At 39.5% G+C, this 19025-nt stretch overlaps 2 protein-coding genes across 3 annotated transcripts; one reads left to right on the top strand and one right to left on the bottom strand.

The window, feature by feature from the left end:
- Positions 1-149: 149 nt before the first annotated feature.
- LOC135480777 (uncharacterized protein C1orf131-like) lies at positions 150-8244 on the top strand. Its single transcript, XM_064760701.1, has 6 exons — positions 150-238; positions 1855-1962; positions 3048-3484; positions 4903-5082; positions 5954-6034; positions 7851-8244. Exons 2-6 carry the CDS (start codon positions 1884-1886, stop codon positions 7887-7889), a joined length of 816 nt encoding a protein of 271 aa, XP_064616771.1. The 5' UTR covers positions 150-238; positions 1855-1883; the 3' UTR covers positions 7890-8244.
- Positions 8245-10177: 1933 nt separating this feature from the next.
- On the bottom strand, positions 10178-18289 carry LOC135480757 (protein CutA homolog). Of its 2 annotated transcripts, none has more exons than XM_064760679.1 (7): positions 18189-18289; positions 16845-16999; positions 15145-15204; positions 14197-14242; positions 11908-11957; positions 10509-10551; positions 10178-10296 (listed from the first exon to the last, which is right to left on the bottom strand). In XM_064760679.1, the coding sequence occupies exons 1-7, from the start codon at positions 18264-18266 to the stop codon at positions 10228-10230; spliced, it is 501 nt and encodes a 166-aa protein (XP_064616749.1). In that variant the 5' UTR covers positions 18267-18289; the 3' UTR covers positions 10178-10227. The 2 variants fall into 2 exon arrangements, with proteins under 2 accessions (XP_064616749.1, XP_064616750.1); XM_064760680.1 differs by having other exon boundaries at positions 18209-18284.
- Between the last annotated feature and the right edge of the window lie 736 nt (positions 18290-19025).

The raw sequence follows: 19025 nt of genomic DNA, 5'->3' as shown, positions 1-19025 counted from the left end.
ATTTTTTTAGAACTTACATCAGCGGAAATTCAGACTTAACTCTACACGTGCAGCAGAGGTGATGTTGATCAGCAGAGGTATTTTTGATGTCTTAGGAGAAGATTGTATCAGAGATTATAAGGGAGACAACTGATGGCCATTGACATGTGCTGTTGTTGTTGTACATACAAGAAGCGTCGACCGACAGCCCACCGGGGGCAGATTTCTCTGCTTAGGCCAATAATACATGTATCTACAGGTAAATGGAATGAAATTTAGATGTATCTGTTGTAGAATGGTATTTCCGATATAATATAGGAGAAAATTACCAGTAATGACGTTAACTGGATTTCTTATAGTCACGGAAATTGGTCACTCACTGCACATGTCATACGCTACACTACATCACTAATTACTGACAAAGGGTACTTGTGAAATAAGGTATGTATAGACAGGATAAGTCAATCAACGCACGAAGGTTTTATATCCTACAGTCCATATGAGTTATATCCCCCAAAAAGCCGTCACCAGGCCGTCGGCAGTTTGGCTAGTCCGTCTTTTAGCCGGTCCCATAACTAAGTACTGTTCCAATTAGATACTTAGCCGCCATCTGTATGCCGGACGACGTGCGCATCGATCATCACATTGTATCTCATTCAGTATGTGGCCAAGCTCTTGGCAGCATATGTATTCGATACTAATGAATGTCCATATAAACTTATTACATGTTTTTTTCGACAAGCTAAGTCATTTATGCACTTTTTGCAACCATTGATGCTGGGTTTTATCGGATATTTCCTCAGAAGATCTCGGTCGAATTCGAAAATAAGATCTGTTTTGAGTTACTCACGGCATGACACCATGTCTACATGACTGACCTCAATTGGTAGGTCAGTCATGTTGTGAAATTGACATATAAAATTTAAAATGACAAGAAATTGAAGCTTTGACAGCGAGTTGATGTGCTGTGGCACAAAATGTCAAACATGGACATACATATGAATCACGAAAACAATAGCTGCACCTGTAAAATGACACTTTGACATATGGGTAGGGCACAAAATCAAGATACCATGGAATTACCACTTGAATATGCCATGGAATGAGATAAAAATTGTCCAAAAGACAACAAAGTTATGTGCGTATGTAGTTCCTCTGACTTTTACCCATGACGCATAAGGTTTGGCTTGTAGTAGGGCTTTGTTCTCATATTCATGTTTTACTATGTATGTCTTCTCTAGACCTTTTCCAATATTGAAAGTTCACAGCCGATTTCTTGGCTATTAGATGCTGTGTATCTATAACAACTTGTTACATAGGACTATATTAGAGTTACAGCGTGTACTTTTTGGTTGAGGTGAGTAGGTACAATGTATATTGAGCGATGTATTGAGCACCAAATTTATCACAAATAACTGTTCAGGGAGGAAACTGATAGACTTGGCTGTGTTAACAGTTTGTTGATAACAGAGGACAGCCAGGCTTTAGAATGAAATGTGTTCTCAGTCTGTTGAAAAAAGTGATGGGTCCGTCTAATGTAAAAAGGGTACCTCCAAAATGTAAGCATATTGTGAACAAGTGTTTTTTTAAGTACACATGTACACAAATAATGGGGATTTGTGTTTTCATGATTACTTGTATCCAAGTATTGCGTCTTGATGGATTCAGAGTACTGTTTTTTTTTAATTCTGACATCATCATAGCGCAGTATCACGATCTAGATGGACTAGGAGCCAACCAGCTAACTACAGCTATAGTTATCACTTATTTCTACATTTTCAGAGCTTTTAGTAGCACCTGCATGGACATGTATGTAATTTGAAATTCCGGTTATGTGGTACAGTACAAAAAATGTCCCTACCTTTAATTTTTTAGATGATACAGCAGCTCTTACTGTGAACAGTATGGCAGATTTGGCTGTGGAGAAGAGCAGTGAAGAAAGTCTGAACAGCACCAGTATTCTTGAGAGACTTCAACAATATGGTAGGCTTTCTTTAAAGTTGAACAATATGGTATAGTGCTGGAATTTAACCTACTGAGATAGTGACCCTGAGGGCAAGTGACCTTTTAAAAACTGGTTGCCCTCATAAAAGTTGACTTGCTAGAAAAGTAAGTAACTAAAAAATGCTTGCCCATTTAAATGGTTCCTAATTCCACATTTAGCCAAAGATCGAAGTACGCAGCATAATGGTGGAGGAAACTGGGCAAGTGGGCAAACTCTGGTGTAAACGACAATGGTTTTTCAATATTATAATGTGTAGACATGATAGACTTTGAATCAAAATAGATGTAAGTACAAGTCATTAAAACTGGGCATATGTGGGAAGGTCTGCAGCAACCTGCAGATGGTTGTGGATTTCACCCGGGCTCTGTCTGGTTTCCTGCCTCAATAACGCTGTCCGTCTTCGTATAAGTGAAATATTATCGAATAGGGCGTAAAACACCTAAATTTTGTCAGTTTAGTGAAGTAGACATTATAATTTATGGCAAGGTTTTGTTTAACAATATGCACATGTTGTGCTAGCATAAAGAGATTTATAATACATGAATTGTTGTGAACGTGAGACTTCTGCTCATTGCAGAGCGGAATCATGCCCTAAACTTCAAAAAGACTATATGAGAGATTTTCTATCTTGTGAATTGAACATGTCTTGAATTATTAAAGTGGTTTTGAATGATGTACATGTAGGCTTAAACATAAGTATTTCAATATTAATTATGTTAAAAAGCAGCGATTTTATGTACGTTTAAGCAATAAGCACTTAGCACAAACTTTCAGTTCAACCAGATGAGGCACACATTTGTTACATATATGTTCAGTCATTCTGTGATGTCTTAATGTTACATTTGCTTCTGCCAAGAAAGGAATTGTGTATTTTGCATGAACATTGCTGAGTGATCAAGGGGCCTTCTACATCCATGTATTTTAATGCTCATTAAGTTTAATGCATAAGTTTGTACAGGTACTGTATTGATTTGTATTGCATACAATTGGTTTGTTCTATGAAATAAAATATAGTTTATGGAAAAATGTTAATATCATTATCACCAACTTTTTCTATGTTTAGGTGAAAGCTGGCTTGATGATGATGAGTACCAGGAGTTTGTTCGTAAAAAACAGTCAAGATCAAAAACTTCTCAGCAATCCTCACACCACAGATATGCAGGTGAACAGAATGGGGCCACGAAAACAGAAAAAGTTTTCAGCAGACGACAAAAGAAGAAACTGAAACAGAAAGTGAATGTAATTTCAGAAGGGTCTGCAGCAGAAAACAGCGATGACATTTTGGAGAAAAAGTTCCCAGTTAAACGGAAACGAAAAAACAAGCATTTAGAGGAGCTACAATCTGAACTGGAATTGAACAGAAATTTGTCCAAAACCAAGGAGATTAGGAAAGGTGTTACTATGAACCAGAGACTGAGCCACGCTGATGTGATAAAACCTGTTGGATCAGACGGAAAAATATTTGTGTTTGAAGATCCTGCGAAAAGAAAACAGAAAAAGGTTTGTGCTGAAAGGCCATAGCCCCAGGCTTAAGTCTGAACATCAGATGTGATTTGGTTCTCATGTTCAAATGTGTCACCTTCTACATGTTGTGGAGAGGGTCATGGGGACACAGCTGCTTTGTTCAAAAATGTACATCTTAAGGCACTGAGCCTCTCACCGATGGATGGATGGTCATGGGGTTCCCCGCGGTCTCAGACCAGTTGCTTCCCACCATAATGCTGACAGCAATTATATAAGTGAAATATTCTTAAGTGTAGCGTAAAACACAAATCAAATAAATAAATCGTTTATGTACAGGGACACATATAATTCAAACCCTGCCTCGGATAGGCAGCTTTCAAGATTTCTTCTTTGCTTCCATTGTTCTAATGGCCTTGGTGGCAATAAGTGATGGACGCAATTGTGTGGCCGTTTTCGGGGGTCCAAATTTTTGGTTGTTAACTCATTTTTATGAGCTCAAAAAAAAAAACGATGACTTCAAAGTGAGCACAGCTTAATACAAAGATGACTCTATCATGCGAATGTTCATGTAGATAGTTTCAGACATAGTAGTGCTTGTTTGTGGTATTTTAACCACTTCCATATTGTTTTTCTATGATATAAATGGAATGTAATACATTTGACACATTTCAGTCATAATTTGATGACCTCAAGTTTTGTTTAGATCAGGACTCTCACAAGGTCAACATATAAAACATTTTGACCCATGTGTTCAGATGATCTTACATAAACTTGCCACCATTCATGATCAGTGTCTCCATTCGTATGAAAGGATGTCTTGCAGCAACCTGCAGATGGTTGTGGGATTTTGTCGTATGCTCCGCCCTGTTTCCTCCCACCGTAATGCTGGCCATCAACAGCTAACATTATAAGTGAAGCATAAACACCAATAAAATAAATATATCATGATCGGTACACTTGTCACACATCTTGAGACCACTTCAGTGGCCTAATGGTTAGAGCGTCCAACTCGAAGTCGAAAGTCAGGTCATACCAATTCAAAGACGTCTAAAAATGGCATTTATTGACGACTCGTTCAGCGCTCCGCATTGAGAGGGTAGAGCCAGAAAACAGGAGTGGTTGGCCTGATGTCAGTGAAATATGACCGGATGGGGTGTCATGTCTGGTGTCTTCGGCTTGATGCTTTAGTGGCAGCAGCACTTTGGTGGAATGGACTCGTGCTGCTACAAGAAGACATAGTATGTTTACACACACCTGCTAATCCTCATGAATCAAAGAATGGTTAAGTTTGACGTTAAACCAAAAGCATACATGCATACGTACACTTTGAGCTCTCTTGAAGGATGAGCTTTGATTAATTTCTTATCAGGAAAGCGTAAGTATTGCTATCATAAGTATGATTTCAAGGCTTCTTTTTACCTTTAGGTGAAATGCTATAATCATATTTTTTGCAGAAATTAGTTATCTCCCCTGTTTTGGAAGAGCCCTCATCTTTGACCCCTGAAGTTCCTGCTCAGCCAGAGGTCAATCTCCATCAAGCACGACACGACGTCAAAATGTTTGGAATCACAGGATTTCAAGGTCAACAGAAAGAGACAGCTGTCACAGATATGCTGATTAAGTTAGGTGCCAAGGTAAGTCAGTCATAACTTAGCTTTCATGACCTACAAACGACAATAGTTGGAGCATCTGCCTAAAAGTCAGGAGACCTGGGATCAAACCCGATTCGGGTTACACCTAAGACTTAAAAAAATGGTACTTGCAGTTGCCTCGCTTGACGTTCAGCACTGAGAAATTAAGAGCCAGGAAACAGGACTGTGGCCCGGTGTCAATATTATGTGACTGGGTAGGGTGTCATGTCTGGTGGCTTCAGTATAATACTTCAGTGGCAGCAGCACATCTGCAGCATGGACTCGTCCTGTCACAAGAAGTATACTGCCAAAGTATATGTGCAAACATCTAATGACTCCTTGTCATCATGTGAAAAAAAAGTATGATGCAAAACCCTAAATATGCATACAATCATACTCGCTATGCTGTGAGTCTATTATTAATGACTTTTTTTGTTGCTTGTACTTGCCTGTTTGTTAGTGTGTTTTCTGGTGGCTCAACTCTGCAGGATCTCTGCAACACTTACAGCAGATGTTCTGGCATAGGCCTGGTAATGTTTCACTTTTCATGGGCCTTATTGCTTTACTGTATTTTCATCCATCTGCTGTACTCTGCATATTTTTAAAACTACTTGATGAGTAGAACTGAATTAGTCTGTACATCTAGTTCACAGTATGTTTGTGAAGTAAACTCAGTCTCGATTCTAAATTGGTTAGTTAAATGTATTAATACTCATTTTAGCTTCACAAAAAACTCATTTTGTAAAAGCTTGTGTAAAATTGTGACTTATGTAAATCCCTTTATTAAGAGAATGACATCTTAATGATTTATCAGTATTGATAAAACTATTGAATATAAATTGATGTTTTTCTGTGTTTTGCTTGTTTTGAACAGCCTCCGAAACGGTCCTTTTGCAGCATTAAAGAATTTATGGAAACAAAACAGAAAATTGGAACCCCAGCAATGAACCAAAAAGTAGGTTTGAGGTGGTGTTACACCAATTACATTGCACATGTAAATCATCATGGCAAAGTTGATATTTCCATCAAGTTTTGATTGCCCAATACATGAATTCTAAAAATTTCATGATCTACATAATTGTAGATCAAGGGTCAACTTTATGTCAGGTCACACCTAAGACCTTAAAACAGGAAGTTGTAACTTTCTCGCTTGGCGTTCAGCATGAAGGGGATAGTGCAACTACTGGTTGACCCCTATCAGTATAATGGCTTGGGCGGGGAGGCTTACTTGCCTTCGGTAAGGCATCTCAGTGAAGCAGCACTAGATAAAAGAGTGGTCGATTAATCTGACCTGCAACAAGGAAGCAAATTACGCGTACATGCACTCTAAGGACTTCTTCGTCGTCATATGACTGCTATGGCATCAACTCGACAATGGAATCAGAAAAAAAAATATAAAATTTGTAAAGTGTTGTGGTGGTAAAGACGTCATTGTGGGGAGTTTGTGCACAAAATTGAGGCAGTGGTCTTTGATATGCAAATTGTGAACTGCATGCAGCAATCCGTGAATAATGGGCTGAACAAATGTTGAGCTATGGTAGTAAAAAAACTTCATTGTGGGGTTGTTCGAGTACCAGCTCGCTGGAGTGGTCTGATATGCAAATTGCTTCCCATGATTGGCTATCTGTGTACTAAGGGTGGTCACTGCAGCCCTTTGATTGGCTGAGCAAATACTCAGCTGACAACAGTCACTGTCTGTGTGGATGGTTTTAACATTCCGTCACAGTGTAGGAATGCACATGCATCGGCCAGTGTCATAGGCTCCTAGTACTAATACAGATGTGGAAAGATTTCTACAGATACTATGTATACCAGATAAATTGTTATACACCAAAGTAAATTCTTACACTCTACAAATTTGCCCCACAAAGGTACTGTACAAAAAAAACTTATCCAGAAGAGATTGCAAAAGAAACTGTAGCCCTACAAGAAAGGCTTGTAGAGATCTGTGTTTACAGGAGAACGGAATGAAGTCAATCTGAATCTTTGTCCACAAAACAGGAAAATGGTAAAATCACCAGAGGAAGCCAATACTTTTCTTGTTCTCCTACATGTAGGTTGGCATGTGCATAAAAACTGTAGCCCTACATGAAACTGTAGCCCTACATGAAACTGTAGCCCTGCAAGAAACTTTTCTTGATTACAAAAATGGTAAATTTGGCTAAGTCTATAAATATCATAAGCGATAAAGTCACAGAGCCCCTGTATACAAGAAATTGTTGTCCTGCATTGAGGGTTAATTTATAGAGAACGTTTAAAGTTAATATAGAGAACAAACAAAATAAAACTTTCTATTGCTGTTTTTTTTTTTTTTTTTTTGGAGATCCGTGTATGATTGCCAACATACACGAGCTAAAAAAAGAGCTTAACCTGCCAGCCGAGAATGTGCATTTACACACCCTACCTTAAACTGGGGAGCTAAGAAAAAAATTAAGCCTAATCTTCAATCTATGCATGATAGCCCAATATACAAGAGGTAAAAAAAAGATTAATCTGCCATCCAGCAATATGGATGGCAGATTAAACACCATGCTTTAGACTAGAGAGCTAAACAAAAAAGCTTAACCTTCATCCTTGTACGAGAGCCCAGACACCAACGGCGAGGGCGAGCAGACACTCCCGATCCACCCTTCACAATACCTCGCCTTACTTCGTACAGGCGAGCTAAAATTTGTTAAGTACTCACTCACTCAACTTCTACAACAACAACAACAGTGCTTGTTGCAGCTAAAATATTTTCTTTCTCCTTTTTTTTTTTTTTTTTTTTGCAGGGTGGCGTGAATAATTTAAAGGGAAACAAGAGAAGGTAGGAAGCATTTGTTTTACAAAGAATATTATTGGAATGTGTAGCTGTTATAAGGTATACCAGCATGTTGCCTGATATTTCTTTCAGATTAATATTTTCATGAGCCTGAGATTGAAAGGAAATATTCTTCTTTAAGATGGTGAATGCGGTAGCTTGTCCAAAACATATTAACCAATCAGAACCCTGGAATATTTTCTGAACCGTAATAATTGTTATATTCTGTCATATTAAACACTGTTGTGTTACAACCTCCAACATGTCCACGGCTTGGCGTGTTACATGTATTGTAGACAATATTGTGTAACATACCCTGTGTTAAATCATCTAGTTTATATTCATCAATAGAAAAATTACGCAAACCACAGTATTCTCTTTTCAAGGGCATTTCTGGAAGCTGGACATGGCTGTTCATTAGTAAGGTGCACAACTTCTAACCTCTGGTTCTTGAGGTGTGGGAAGAATCCTGGCCTGAGAGGGTTTTTAGATTCATGTTACATGTTTTCATTTGACAAACTGGAGGTTTGTCTTCATGCAAACTGCAGGGTGTTGACTACCAAGTCTGGAATTACCAACAAAGTAAAAACTACTTCAGCAATACCTGGCTTCACCAACAAGTGAACCATAAATATTCTCGTATTTAAAATCCAGTCTCCATCATTGAACTAGTGAGAAATAATGGGACAAAAAATACATGATGGTATAACTCCTAGCTTTGGGAGATTACTTTCCCCATCGTCAGGTAAAGTGGCAACTGCCAGTGGGTAGACTACAATCTGTTTTTGAACAAAGTGTTTTTAGTTGCATTGTTTCGCACTAGTTTAGTACTCCATTAACAAATTTGGTCAAATCTGGCCAGCATTCACCTTCCTGCTTCGTTTGGTCACAGTAACATTTCAGGTACAACGTACGATGATGCTGTCATTTCCGTTCGTTATTCTGGACTATATTATTTAGCCATTTGTATCAGATTTGTGATCAAATTTCAACAGAGGTAGTAGACAGAAGGTGACGGGCTTCTGCGGGAGGAGAACGGTCAGGTCACTTTTGGCTTAAACTGACTCATACTTGCAATTTATATTTCAGGCGAAAACGAAAAGATGGGATTGGTTTCTTAGACGGTCAGATAGGTTCTTACAGAAGTGGTGTCCAGATATTAAAGAGGGATGACATTCAGAGGGTAAAGAAGTACAAGGTCAAGAAATGATTAGACGATGTACAAATTTGTGACACACAAATAAATGTGAAACATAATTCATTAAATATTTGAGACGCATAAACAGCGACTTGGTTTATATTGTGTAGATTATCAGACCACTCCGGAATCAGGTGTCACATGGATGTGTATTGGGTGCTGATGTGGGCTCATTTCTCAAATTCTGGTGAGATTGCTGCAGCTTAAAACCCTGAGGAGTGTTAATTCTTGGGGAAAGGTCGAGGAGAAAGGTTTTCTTGGATAGACTGGTTTCATTTTCTCCTAAACCTGTACACTGTCATACATACATGCGTTCTTGTAAGTGGAATATTCTTGAGAGCGTCAGTCAATCAAATCAGATCAGATCAAACCTTTCAAATGATTCACGATGTGTTGCTAGATATTTCACTGAAGGTTCTCAGTGGATGAGCCATTTAATGTATAAGCCTGTGATGTTTGCCGGTATGGGGTCCAAGTTTAATGTCTCAGAAGATGCCCTGATGGTTTCACACAGTTTCCTTGATGGTTTCACCAAGATTCCTTTGTGGTTTCACCAAGATTCCTTGATGGTTTCACTAAGATTCCTTGATGGTTTCTCCAAGTTTCCTCTGTGTTTGGTTTTCTTTATCAACCCTGTTGACACTTGAAGTAAACAGTATCCATGGAATAAATTTCCGATTAAATCACAAGGTTAACCTTCACATTGCATGACAGAGTCATTTCACTTCAAAGGCAAACACTGGCCCCGACAGCTAAGCTGGTAGAGCGTCAGCTTCGGGGGTGGTAGATCCAAGGTCAATCCTGGGTCGGGTGACACTTAAGCCATTAAAAGAGGAAGTTGTAGCTTCCTGGCTTGGCGTTCAGTGTTAAGAGGTTAGTGCATCAACTGGTTAACCCGCATCAGCAAAATGGCTCGCGCGGGGTGGTTTACTTGGCTTCGGTAAGTCGTCTCAGTGAAGCAGTACTAGATCAAAGAGCAGTGGAAATGCAACAAGGAGGCACATTACATGCACTCGAAGGATTTCGTTGTAATGTGACTGAAAAATTGTTAAGTACGACATTAAACCCTAAGCCAGCACTCACTCACTCAAAGGCAAACACTTGTACATACTTATATTTTTTAATTTATTTTTTTTATTGCACACAGCAATCATTTCCCTGTTTTCTCAGGAACAATCTCTCCAATCCACTTCAGATACTGGGGATTACCCTTGTCAATCTGCAATGATGAAAGGAAAACAAAACAACAAAAAAGTCATTCTGTTCCTTATTTGATTACTTTATTCGTTTTATTTACTGGAGTTTTAAGGAAATGTGGAGGTTAAATGTAGGGGGGAATTCCACTCACATTCCACTAATTAGTAAACGCGTGTAACAGGATCAGTTTTTATCATGCTTACATACATGATAATGTGAAATGTCTGCACTTACCGGAGATGAAATCACTTCCGGACAGTCGTATGGATGGTTTTCTCTGAAAACAAAAGTTATTTAATTTTGTTCAGCAATAATCTATTAACCGTCCATCTTAAATGCGCAGCAAAACAGTTCAGCCAATGATGTAGCAGCCTCGAATATATGTGTCCATGGCTCCACTGCTGCTTTAAGTTTACCCTAAATGACCTAAAATTTCGTCCATGACTTAGATGCTCATTTTTCCAGATTCTGGGAGTTCTAATGATTTCAGAAAGGTACCTTGAGACGTGTTTGAAACATAGGATGATATCTTACTAGGAAAATGTAAATTTTCCCACCAGAAGAACTATCTCACAACATTTATTTGCCTCCAAAAATGCTATTTTGTGGTCAAATTTTAGGTCATTTTGGGTAATAGGAGACCAGTCAGGTACATGGTGAAATATGGTTGTTTAATACTCCAACTGTGGGAACCTCCGTGGGCGAGTGGTTAGTTTGGCTAGTGCAGCACAACGACCCACAAGCCTCTCGGCAATTCGGTGGCTGTGAGTTTAGGTCCAGCTCATGCTGGCTTCCTCTCCAGCATGTCCAGTAGTAAGTGGGAAGGTCTTCCGGCAACCTGCAGATGGTCGTGGGTTTCCCCCAGGCTCTGTCCGGTTTCCTCCCACCATAATGCTGGCCATTGTTGTATAAGTGAAATATTCCTGAGTACGGTGTAAAACTCTAATAAAATAAACATATAAATATATAAATACTACAAATCAAGACATATTCTTGAGTGTGACGTTAAACCCTAATGAAATACTCAATAAATATTATCCCTGGTATTCACACGTTGAGACTGGGCTTCATCATAATGTCGCAAATGCACTGTTATCTAATATTCTTATCTTCTCAAAAACACATGGACCGGCCCTGCTAGCGCAGTCAGTAGAGCCTCCGTTTCGGGAGCGGTCAATCCTGGGTTGAGTCACACCTAAGACTTTAAAAGAGGAAGTTGTAGCTTCCTTGCTTGGCGTTCAGCATGAAGGGTATAGTGCAACGTCTGGTTGACCCGTATCTATATAATGGCTCGGGCGGGGTAGCTTACTTGCCTTCGGTAAGGCGTTTCGGTGAAGCAGCACTAGATAAAAGAGTGGTGGAAATCCGGCCTGGAACAAGGAGGCACATCACACGTACATGCAACCTAAGGATTCCTTCGTTGTCATACGACTGAAAAATTGTTAAGTATGACGTTAAACCCCAAGCACTCACTCACTCACTCGCTCACTCAAAAATACATGTAACATCTCAACAAAATTGAAGGAGTATGACATGTAAAGTCGTATCACTGAATGATATATCTACACATAAGGATCAGCGCTGTATATCATAATGGTATTAAACATTTTTAGTTTTTTTTCTCTTTGCTTACCGCACATACTGTGAGATGTCATCCATCCGTGATGTTCTTGTTTTTATCATCTGGTTATGGAAAAAAAAAAAAAAGACTTATGATTTTAGCCTATGCTGAGCTGACCAGTGCTTGGCTTTTGCTTTTATATATTGAGCACAAGGCAAGAACCAAGCCTGAAAAGTTAACGGGAAGGACAACAGTGGACGGAATGTATCAATCCATCTCACTTAATCCCACATAAAGTTGAAAAATAACTTATTAACAAGCACCTTGGAAAAAAATGTCTGTGACTGTTTAGGTCTGTTTTCAGACCTCTTCCCAAATATATATTTATTTATTTCATTGGATTATGGTTGGAAGGCATCTTCCTAAATAGTATCCTTTGTTGTCTTTTCTTTTATCACACATGATTATAGGCCTATCCTGACTTATGACTAAACTGGGGTGACCTGCTTGTTTCGTTCCAGGGTTCATCACACATGATTATAGGCCTATCCTGACTTATGACTAAACTGGGGTGACCTACTTGTTTCGCTCCAGGGTTCATCACATATGATTATAGGCCTATCCTGACTTATGACTAAACTGGGGTGACCTGCTTGTTTCGTTCCAGGTCCATCACACATGATTATAGGCCTATCCTGACTTATGACTAAACTGGGGTGACCTGCTTGTTTCGTTCCAGGGTTCATCACACATGATTATAGGCCTATCCTGACTTATGACTAAACTGGGGTGACCTGCTTGTTTCGTTCCAGGTTTCATCACACATGATTATAGGCCTATCCTGACTTATGACTAAACTGGGGTGACCTGCTTGTTTTGTTCCAGGGTTCATCACACATGATTATAGGCCTATCCTGACTTATGACTAAACTGGGGTGACCTACTTGTTTCGTTCCAGGGTCCATCACACATGATTATAGGCCTATCCTGGCTTATGACTAAACTGGGGTGACCTGCTTGTTTCGTTCCAGGTTCATCACACACGATTATAGGCCTATCCTGACTTATGACTAAACTGGGGTGACCTGCTTGTTTCGTTCCAGGTTCATTACACATGATTATAGGCCTATCCTGACTTATGACTAAACTGGGGTGACCTACTTGTTTCGTTCCAGGTTCATTACACATGATTATAGGCCTATCCTGACTTATGACTAAACTGGGGTGACCTGCTTGTTTCTTTCCAGGGTTCATCACACATGATTATAGGCCTATCCTGACTTATGACTAAACTGGGGTGACCTACTTGTTTCGTTCCAGGGTTCATCACACATGATTATAGGCCTATCCTGACTTATGACTAAACTGGGGTGACCTGCTTGTTTCTTTCCAGGGTTCATCACACATGATTATAGGCCTATCCTGACTTATGACTAAACTGGGGTGACCTACTTGTTTCGTTCCAGGTTTCATCACACATGATTATAGGCCTATCCTGACTTATGACTAAACTGGGGTGACCTACTTGTTTTGTTCCAGGTTTATCATACTGGTTGAAGTCTATACTGTAAGAGTAAGATACAGAATACAAGAAGATGTACCTTCTTATACATGTATATATAAAACAAGTTGTTCTTGCACCAGGAATTAAAATTACGAGCACCCAATTTCACTTAAAACTGAGCATTTTTCAGTTTTGTGAAATTTGATTACTTTATTCCACCTTCAGTTCAGCATTTTTCCACGCACATTTTGCTTGATTGTGATTGATTTAGCCACCTAATCCGACCAATTAAGAGTCTGTAAAAAGCCTGATTAATTTCTTGTTAAAAAAAAGTGTTGCCATCATTTTCCGGCTACTGGCATTTTTACATACCAAACTTTGGGTAAAATAACAAAGTTTCAGATCAGAAAAACTTCACACTTGACATCAAAGACATCATTTTTCAGCCTTTTTGTACCTCTGGAAGTGCACTGGTACATGCCAAATTTTAAGTGAAATACGGTAATAGCTAGGTCTAATTACTCCATGAATGTGTACTCCAAAAATGTGTACTCCATGAATGTGTACTCCATGGATGTGTACTCCATGAATGTGTACTCCATGAATGTGTACTCCATGGATGTACACTCCATGAATGTGTACTCCATGAATGTGTACTCCATGGATGTGTACTCCATGAATGTGTACTCCATGGATGTGTACTCCATGGATGTGTACTCCATGGATGTACACTCCATGGATGTACACTCCATGAATGTGTACTCCATGAATGTACACTCCATGAATGTGTATTCCATGAATGTACACTCCATAAATGTGTACTCCATGAATGTGTACTCCATATGTAGGCTACCTACCAGCAGTAATTCAGTGTCTTCATTAATCTTGCCCTCCCATTCATACCTGTCCAAAACACGTACAGTAAAACATCCATGACATTACTGAGATGATACTAACGCGACATAGTTAAGCAAATACACCTCTCCCTCATCACAACACTATCTTGTTGTCTTGGGGGACAAATCTGCCTACCGTGTGGTATGTGCAGCTAAGACTATGAGATTTGTTAGCTGCTAATTGTCTCTGACATACAGTGTAAGCCTATATATTATACAGAAATGAACAGTACGCAATAATGGGCATTCACTGTGAGCCAAATCAATAAACTGTCATTGTTTTCATTGAGCAATTACATGATAACCTAGCTTCCGATTGCGGAGAATTAACAAATTTCGTTACTGAAACTATCAGAAGTATGAGCAGATGTTTGCAACAACAACTTTCTGAAAAAAAATTAGGGAACTCCAACTATTCTGTCACAATTCATGAACTCTCAGAGTATGACAGTCTCCAGTTAACTTTATGCAAGACCACATAGAACAAGGCACCGAGAACAAATGGACGCTGGGAAATTTCAAAAGTTTCCTTATTGAAAATGGGATGGAACCCAATTGTTATGTGATTTAGTGATTGATTTATTTATTTATTTGATTGGTGTTTTACGCCGTACTCAAGAATATTTCACTTATACGACAGCGGCCAGCATTATGGTGGGTGGAAACCGGGCAGAGCCCGGGGGAAACCCACGACCATCCGCAAGTTGCTGGCAGACCTTCCCACATACGGCCGGAGAGGAAGCCAACATGAGCTGAACTCACAGTGACCGCATTGGTGAGAGGCTCCTGGGTCATTACGCTGCGCTAGCGCGCTAACCGACCGAGCCACGGAGGCCCCGATTTAGTGATTGAAAGCCATGCACTTTGAAGACACCACCCACCTCTGAGAGCAAGCACATGAAAACTTACACTGATGTAATCTGTGGTATAATGTTGACACAAGCCGCCAGTTTCTTTGATACAAGCCCACTACAATAATAAACCAAAGAAAACAAACTCATTAATTCAGATATGTGCGCATATTCCCTCACAGAGCACAGACATTTTGTAAAAATGTGTACCCTAATTCTTTGACCTTTTCAACCATCACTGCGACCAATACTTTGACCAATACACTCTGAGAGCACTATGGAGTGTAGAGAGATGATTGGACAATTTTATTGAAGCTTGTATAGTGAGTGACACAAACAAATCATTTTTTGCGTCATTTTTATAATAACCGTACACATAAATTCCATTGAAAAAAGTGTTTTAGAGTTCGACATGGTTGAAGATTTAGAGTATGTGTATATATCTCTCCAAAATACATGTAACTCACAATTCTGATATTATCTCTTTGTTCTAAGTCATTTTTAATAATGTTTCAATCATGTCAAAAATTTGAATTCCTGACCACTTCTGTTGAAAAGAGAATGAAAAAAAAAGTGAAAGTGTTTCATACTAGTACATGTAAACAGTTTAAATAATCATCCATATGATGATTTAATTAACATAAATGTTACGTTACAATAACATTTCAGTCCTCTCAGAAGTTTGAATTCGTGAAAATTTCATTTGAAAAAGAAGGAAAATTCCGTAAAAGTTTTCATAAATAGTCTTCAGTGATCTTTCACATGATGATTTAACACAAATGTTAAACGAATGTTAAATGTTTTCTTTTTTCTAACACACGATAATAAAACACAATGTTACAGGTATCAATGAAATGAAACAAATTCTGTTAATCTGGACTAGAGCGATAAATATGCTAGCGTATTGCATAGAAAAAAATACACTGTATCAGCAAAAGAAAAAACATCCAGGAAAATGACTGACTGATTGATGGATTGTGCAGTACTCCAGAATCTTTCACTTATTCATATGCGGGATGGTGGTCAGTTTTTAATGGGTGGAGAAAAATTTAGCGCACAGAATAACCCACAATTTTCAAACATGTGATAGCCAGATTTTCAACAAACTCAGTACATACACAGGCCTTCCACCAAGGCACTGCGAAAATGTAAGACATAACACGAAAAAGCAGAAATTAAAAGTGGGAAAAATGGTACAGGTGGGAGGTCTATCTGAAATGCAGAAGAGGTGGGGGGCCTGTATGAAAATGTAGGACAGGTGTGAGGCCTGTCTGAAAAGTACAACAGGTGGGAAGTATGTCTGAAGTGTAGAACAAGTGGGAGGCCTGTCTGAAAATGTAGGACAGGTGGGAGGCCTGTCTGAAAAGTAGAACATTTCGGAGGCCTGTCTGAAATGTAGAACAAGTGGGAGGCCTGTCTGAAATGTATAACAAGTCGGAGGCCTGTCTGAAATCTAGGACAAATGGGAGACCTGTCTGACAAGGTAGAACAGGTGGGGACCTGTCTGATAATGTAGAACAGTGGAGAGGCCTGTTTGAAAAATAGAGAAGGTGGGAGGCCTGTCTGAAAAGCCAGTGCAAATGGTACAGGCGAAAGGCTTGTCTGAGTGATTGAAATGTGTACAATAGAGGAGACTATACCCTCCCCCCCACCACAAAAAAAGGAGAAAAAAAAAAAAAAGAAAGTGACAACAAGTGACAAGAAAAACAACAAAATCAGTAGACACTGGTACTGTTGCTTATTGCAATGCAGATGTACCCTGCTAGTTTCTTGGCTGTCTCTGTATCAGGTACCGTGACAAATGCCATGGAGAACACACCAGCTGGGGTGACTTCTCCTGAAGCCATTGTTGTCAAGAGTCGACGTGCTAGGGTGCTGAGCAGGGGCATGAACTGCCAGCTGAGACACAACACCTGTGCAAAAACAGAAGGACATCATTAAGGCCTGAGTAATGATAAATACCTGGGCTCATTTTTAAAAAACTGTTGCAACACTGCATAAAGCGCATTTGCCACTGTGATGCATCTCTTCACTGCATGTTGTCTAGACCAAAGCTAAGCTGGATGTTCCTACAGTAATGCCCAGCTTCAGTCATTTTAGGGAATTGGTGGATAGCAAAAGAAAGGTAGGGTTTCGAGCCATGTGAAATTGGCCTTGTGAATGTGTATATGACTGAAGCTGGGCTTTAGAGTAGGAATGTCCAGCTTAGCTTTGGGCTTTATGTTGTCATTGAAGATATGCCAGGCGCAGTTTGGGATTGCTTTGTAAACCTGGCCCCTGCTATCATTCATCTACAAGCACATATTTACATATGACGGCTAGTTTCAAATACGTAACACTGATTCGAGTGATGGAGCAATGATTTACTTATTTAATGATTGGTGTTTTATGCCGTACTCAAGAACATTTCACTTATACAATGGCGGCCAGCATTATGGTGGAAGAAAACTGGGCAGTGCACGCGGGAAACCCAGGACCATCCGCAGCGAAGCAATGAGAATTACATGTTTGCAACTAGTGTGACAGATTTACAGTAAGGAAAATTTAGCGTGGTTTACACACGCATTAAAACTTCCTTAGGTTTCATTCATGTGGCAGAATGACGCCAATTCATCAGAGTCAGCACATTCTTTGGTCACGTGAAATAGGCTACTGGAGGTCAAAACAAAGCGAATTTAATCCATGTAAGATAGGCACTGAAAACGTTTTGGCATCCAAAAAATGAAACTTACGGCTTTTATGTAAGAAATTCTCTCTAGAAAGGCTATCAGAATCTTTCTATCCTTCAAATATGATAGTTTTAGTGTCATGTTGGAGTACTTTGAACTTTTGAAATGGGAAAAAAATCAGCATTTCTCCCATTCAGCTCCGTGTTATTTGTCGCCTCCTGCTCTCTGCCAGGAACCCGGGTGCTCGAAACAATGAACATAGGAATGCTAAAGTCTTTACAACAGCTTTTGCCGTTGGAAAATAAAAATACCGGCAGCCGCAAGTGTTTTCAATCGCTGTCAATCAGTGTCACTGTCTTAGTGACCATTGCAAACTAAATTTCTACTTTACAAGCGTACACAAAAAGGGTGTCAAAAGTAAACAAGACATTACCACTATAGAAATCAACGCACACGTGTATCTGTTACTGAGTCTGTCTGTCATCAACAAGCAAAGCACAACGCAGGACATGTGATAACGCCACCGTCAACAACAACGTGCGCGCCACAACAGAATGTGGCTGCATCTCTTCAGGATTTTTTTTCTTCTGGAAGCGGAGTATCCCCCTCCCCTCCACAACCGCCCCCCCCCCCCCTTTGATGAATTCTTTCCTTGAATAAATAAATTGCTTGCTTTATCATATGTTTGTTTGTGAAAAATTTATCTTTTATTCTCTTCTCAGAATATTGGATGTTCTCAACAGGGGTTGCATGACCTATTGGTGGTAGCCATATTGGAGTACTATAGCTATACATACCAGCCCATGTCAACGGGACTCCAGTATGGCTACCTGGCTATTATTCTGCCAAGATGATGACATCACATGAAACCCCTCTATACCGTAGTACGTGTAGGACGGCTGGTGGAGTTTGTGTTTGTGTTCCGCTTCTTTCATGTTCAAGCTGAAGACCTGGGCCCAATTGTTCAGTACTCGTTTAAAACTTAATACCAGATTTAACTTGAAGTCAAGTCTTCAATTTTGTACTTAGCCTAACAAAATTTTGTGTAATAATATATTTAATATGACCTAAAATTGCTGCCGTTATACTTTGACTTTAGAGATCGAGCTGCATTGGCTAACAATTTGAATAGAAAATATGACTTTATACCTGTATTAGCTAATACACTTTCAAACAACCGGATCCTGGCCGTTTCAAGTCTGACTTGGCTCATTATAACACGTATAGCGTGTCAGTATAATATCACTGGATGCATGGGGTGTCATGCCTT

The sequence above is a fragment of the Liolophura sinensis genome, chromosome 13 (assembly GCF_032854445.1).
Source record: "Liolophura sinensis isolate JHLJ2023 chromosome 13, CUHK_Ljap_v2, whole genome shotgun sequence".
Lineage (NCBI taxonomy): Eukaryota > Metazoa > Mollusca > Polyplacophora > Chitonida > Chitonidae > Liolophura > Liolophura sinensis.
This window is presented reverse-complemented; position numbering and strand designations above follow the sequence as displayed.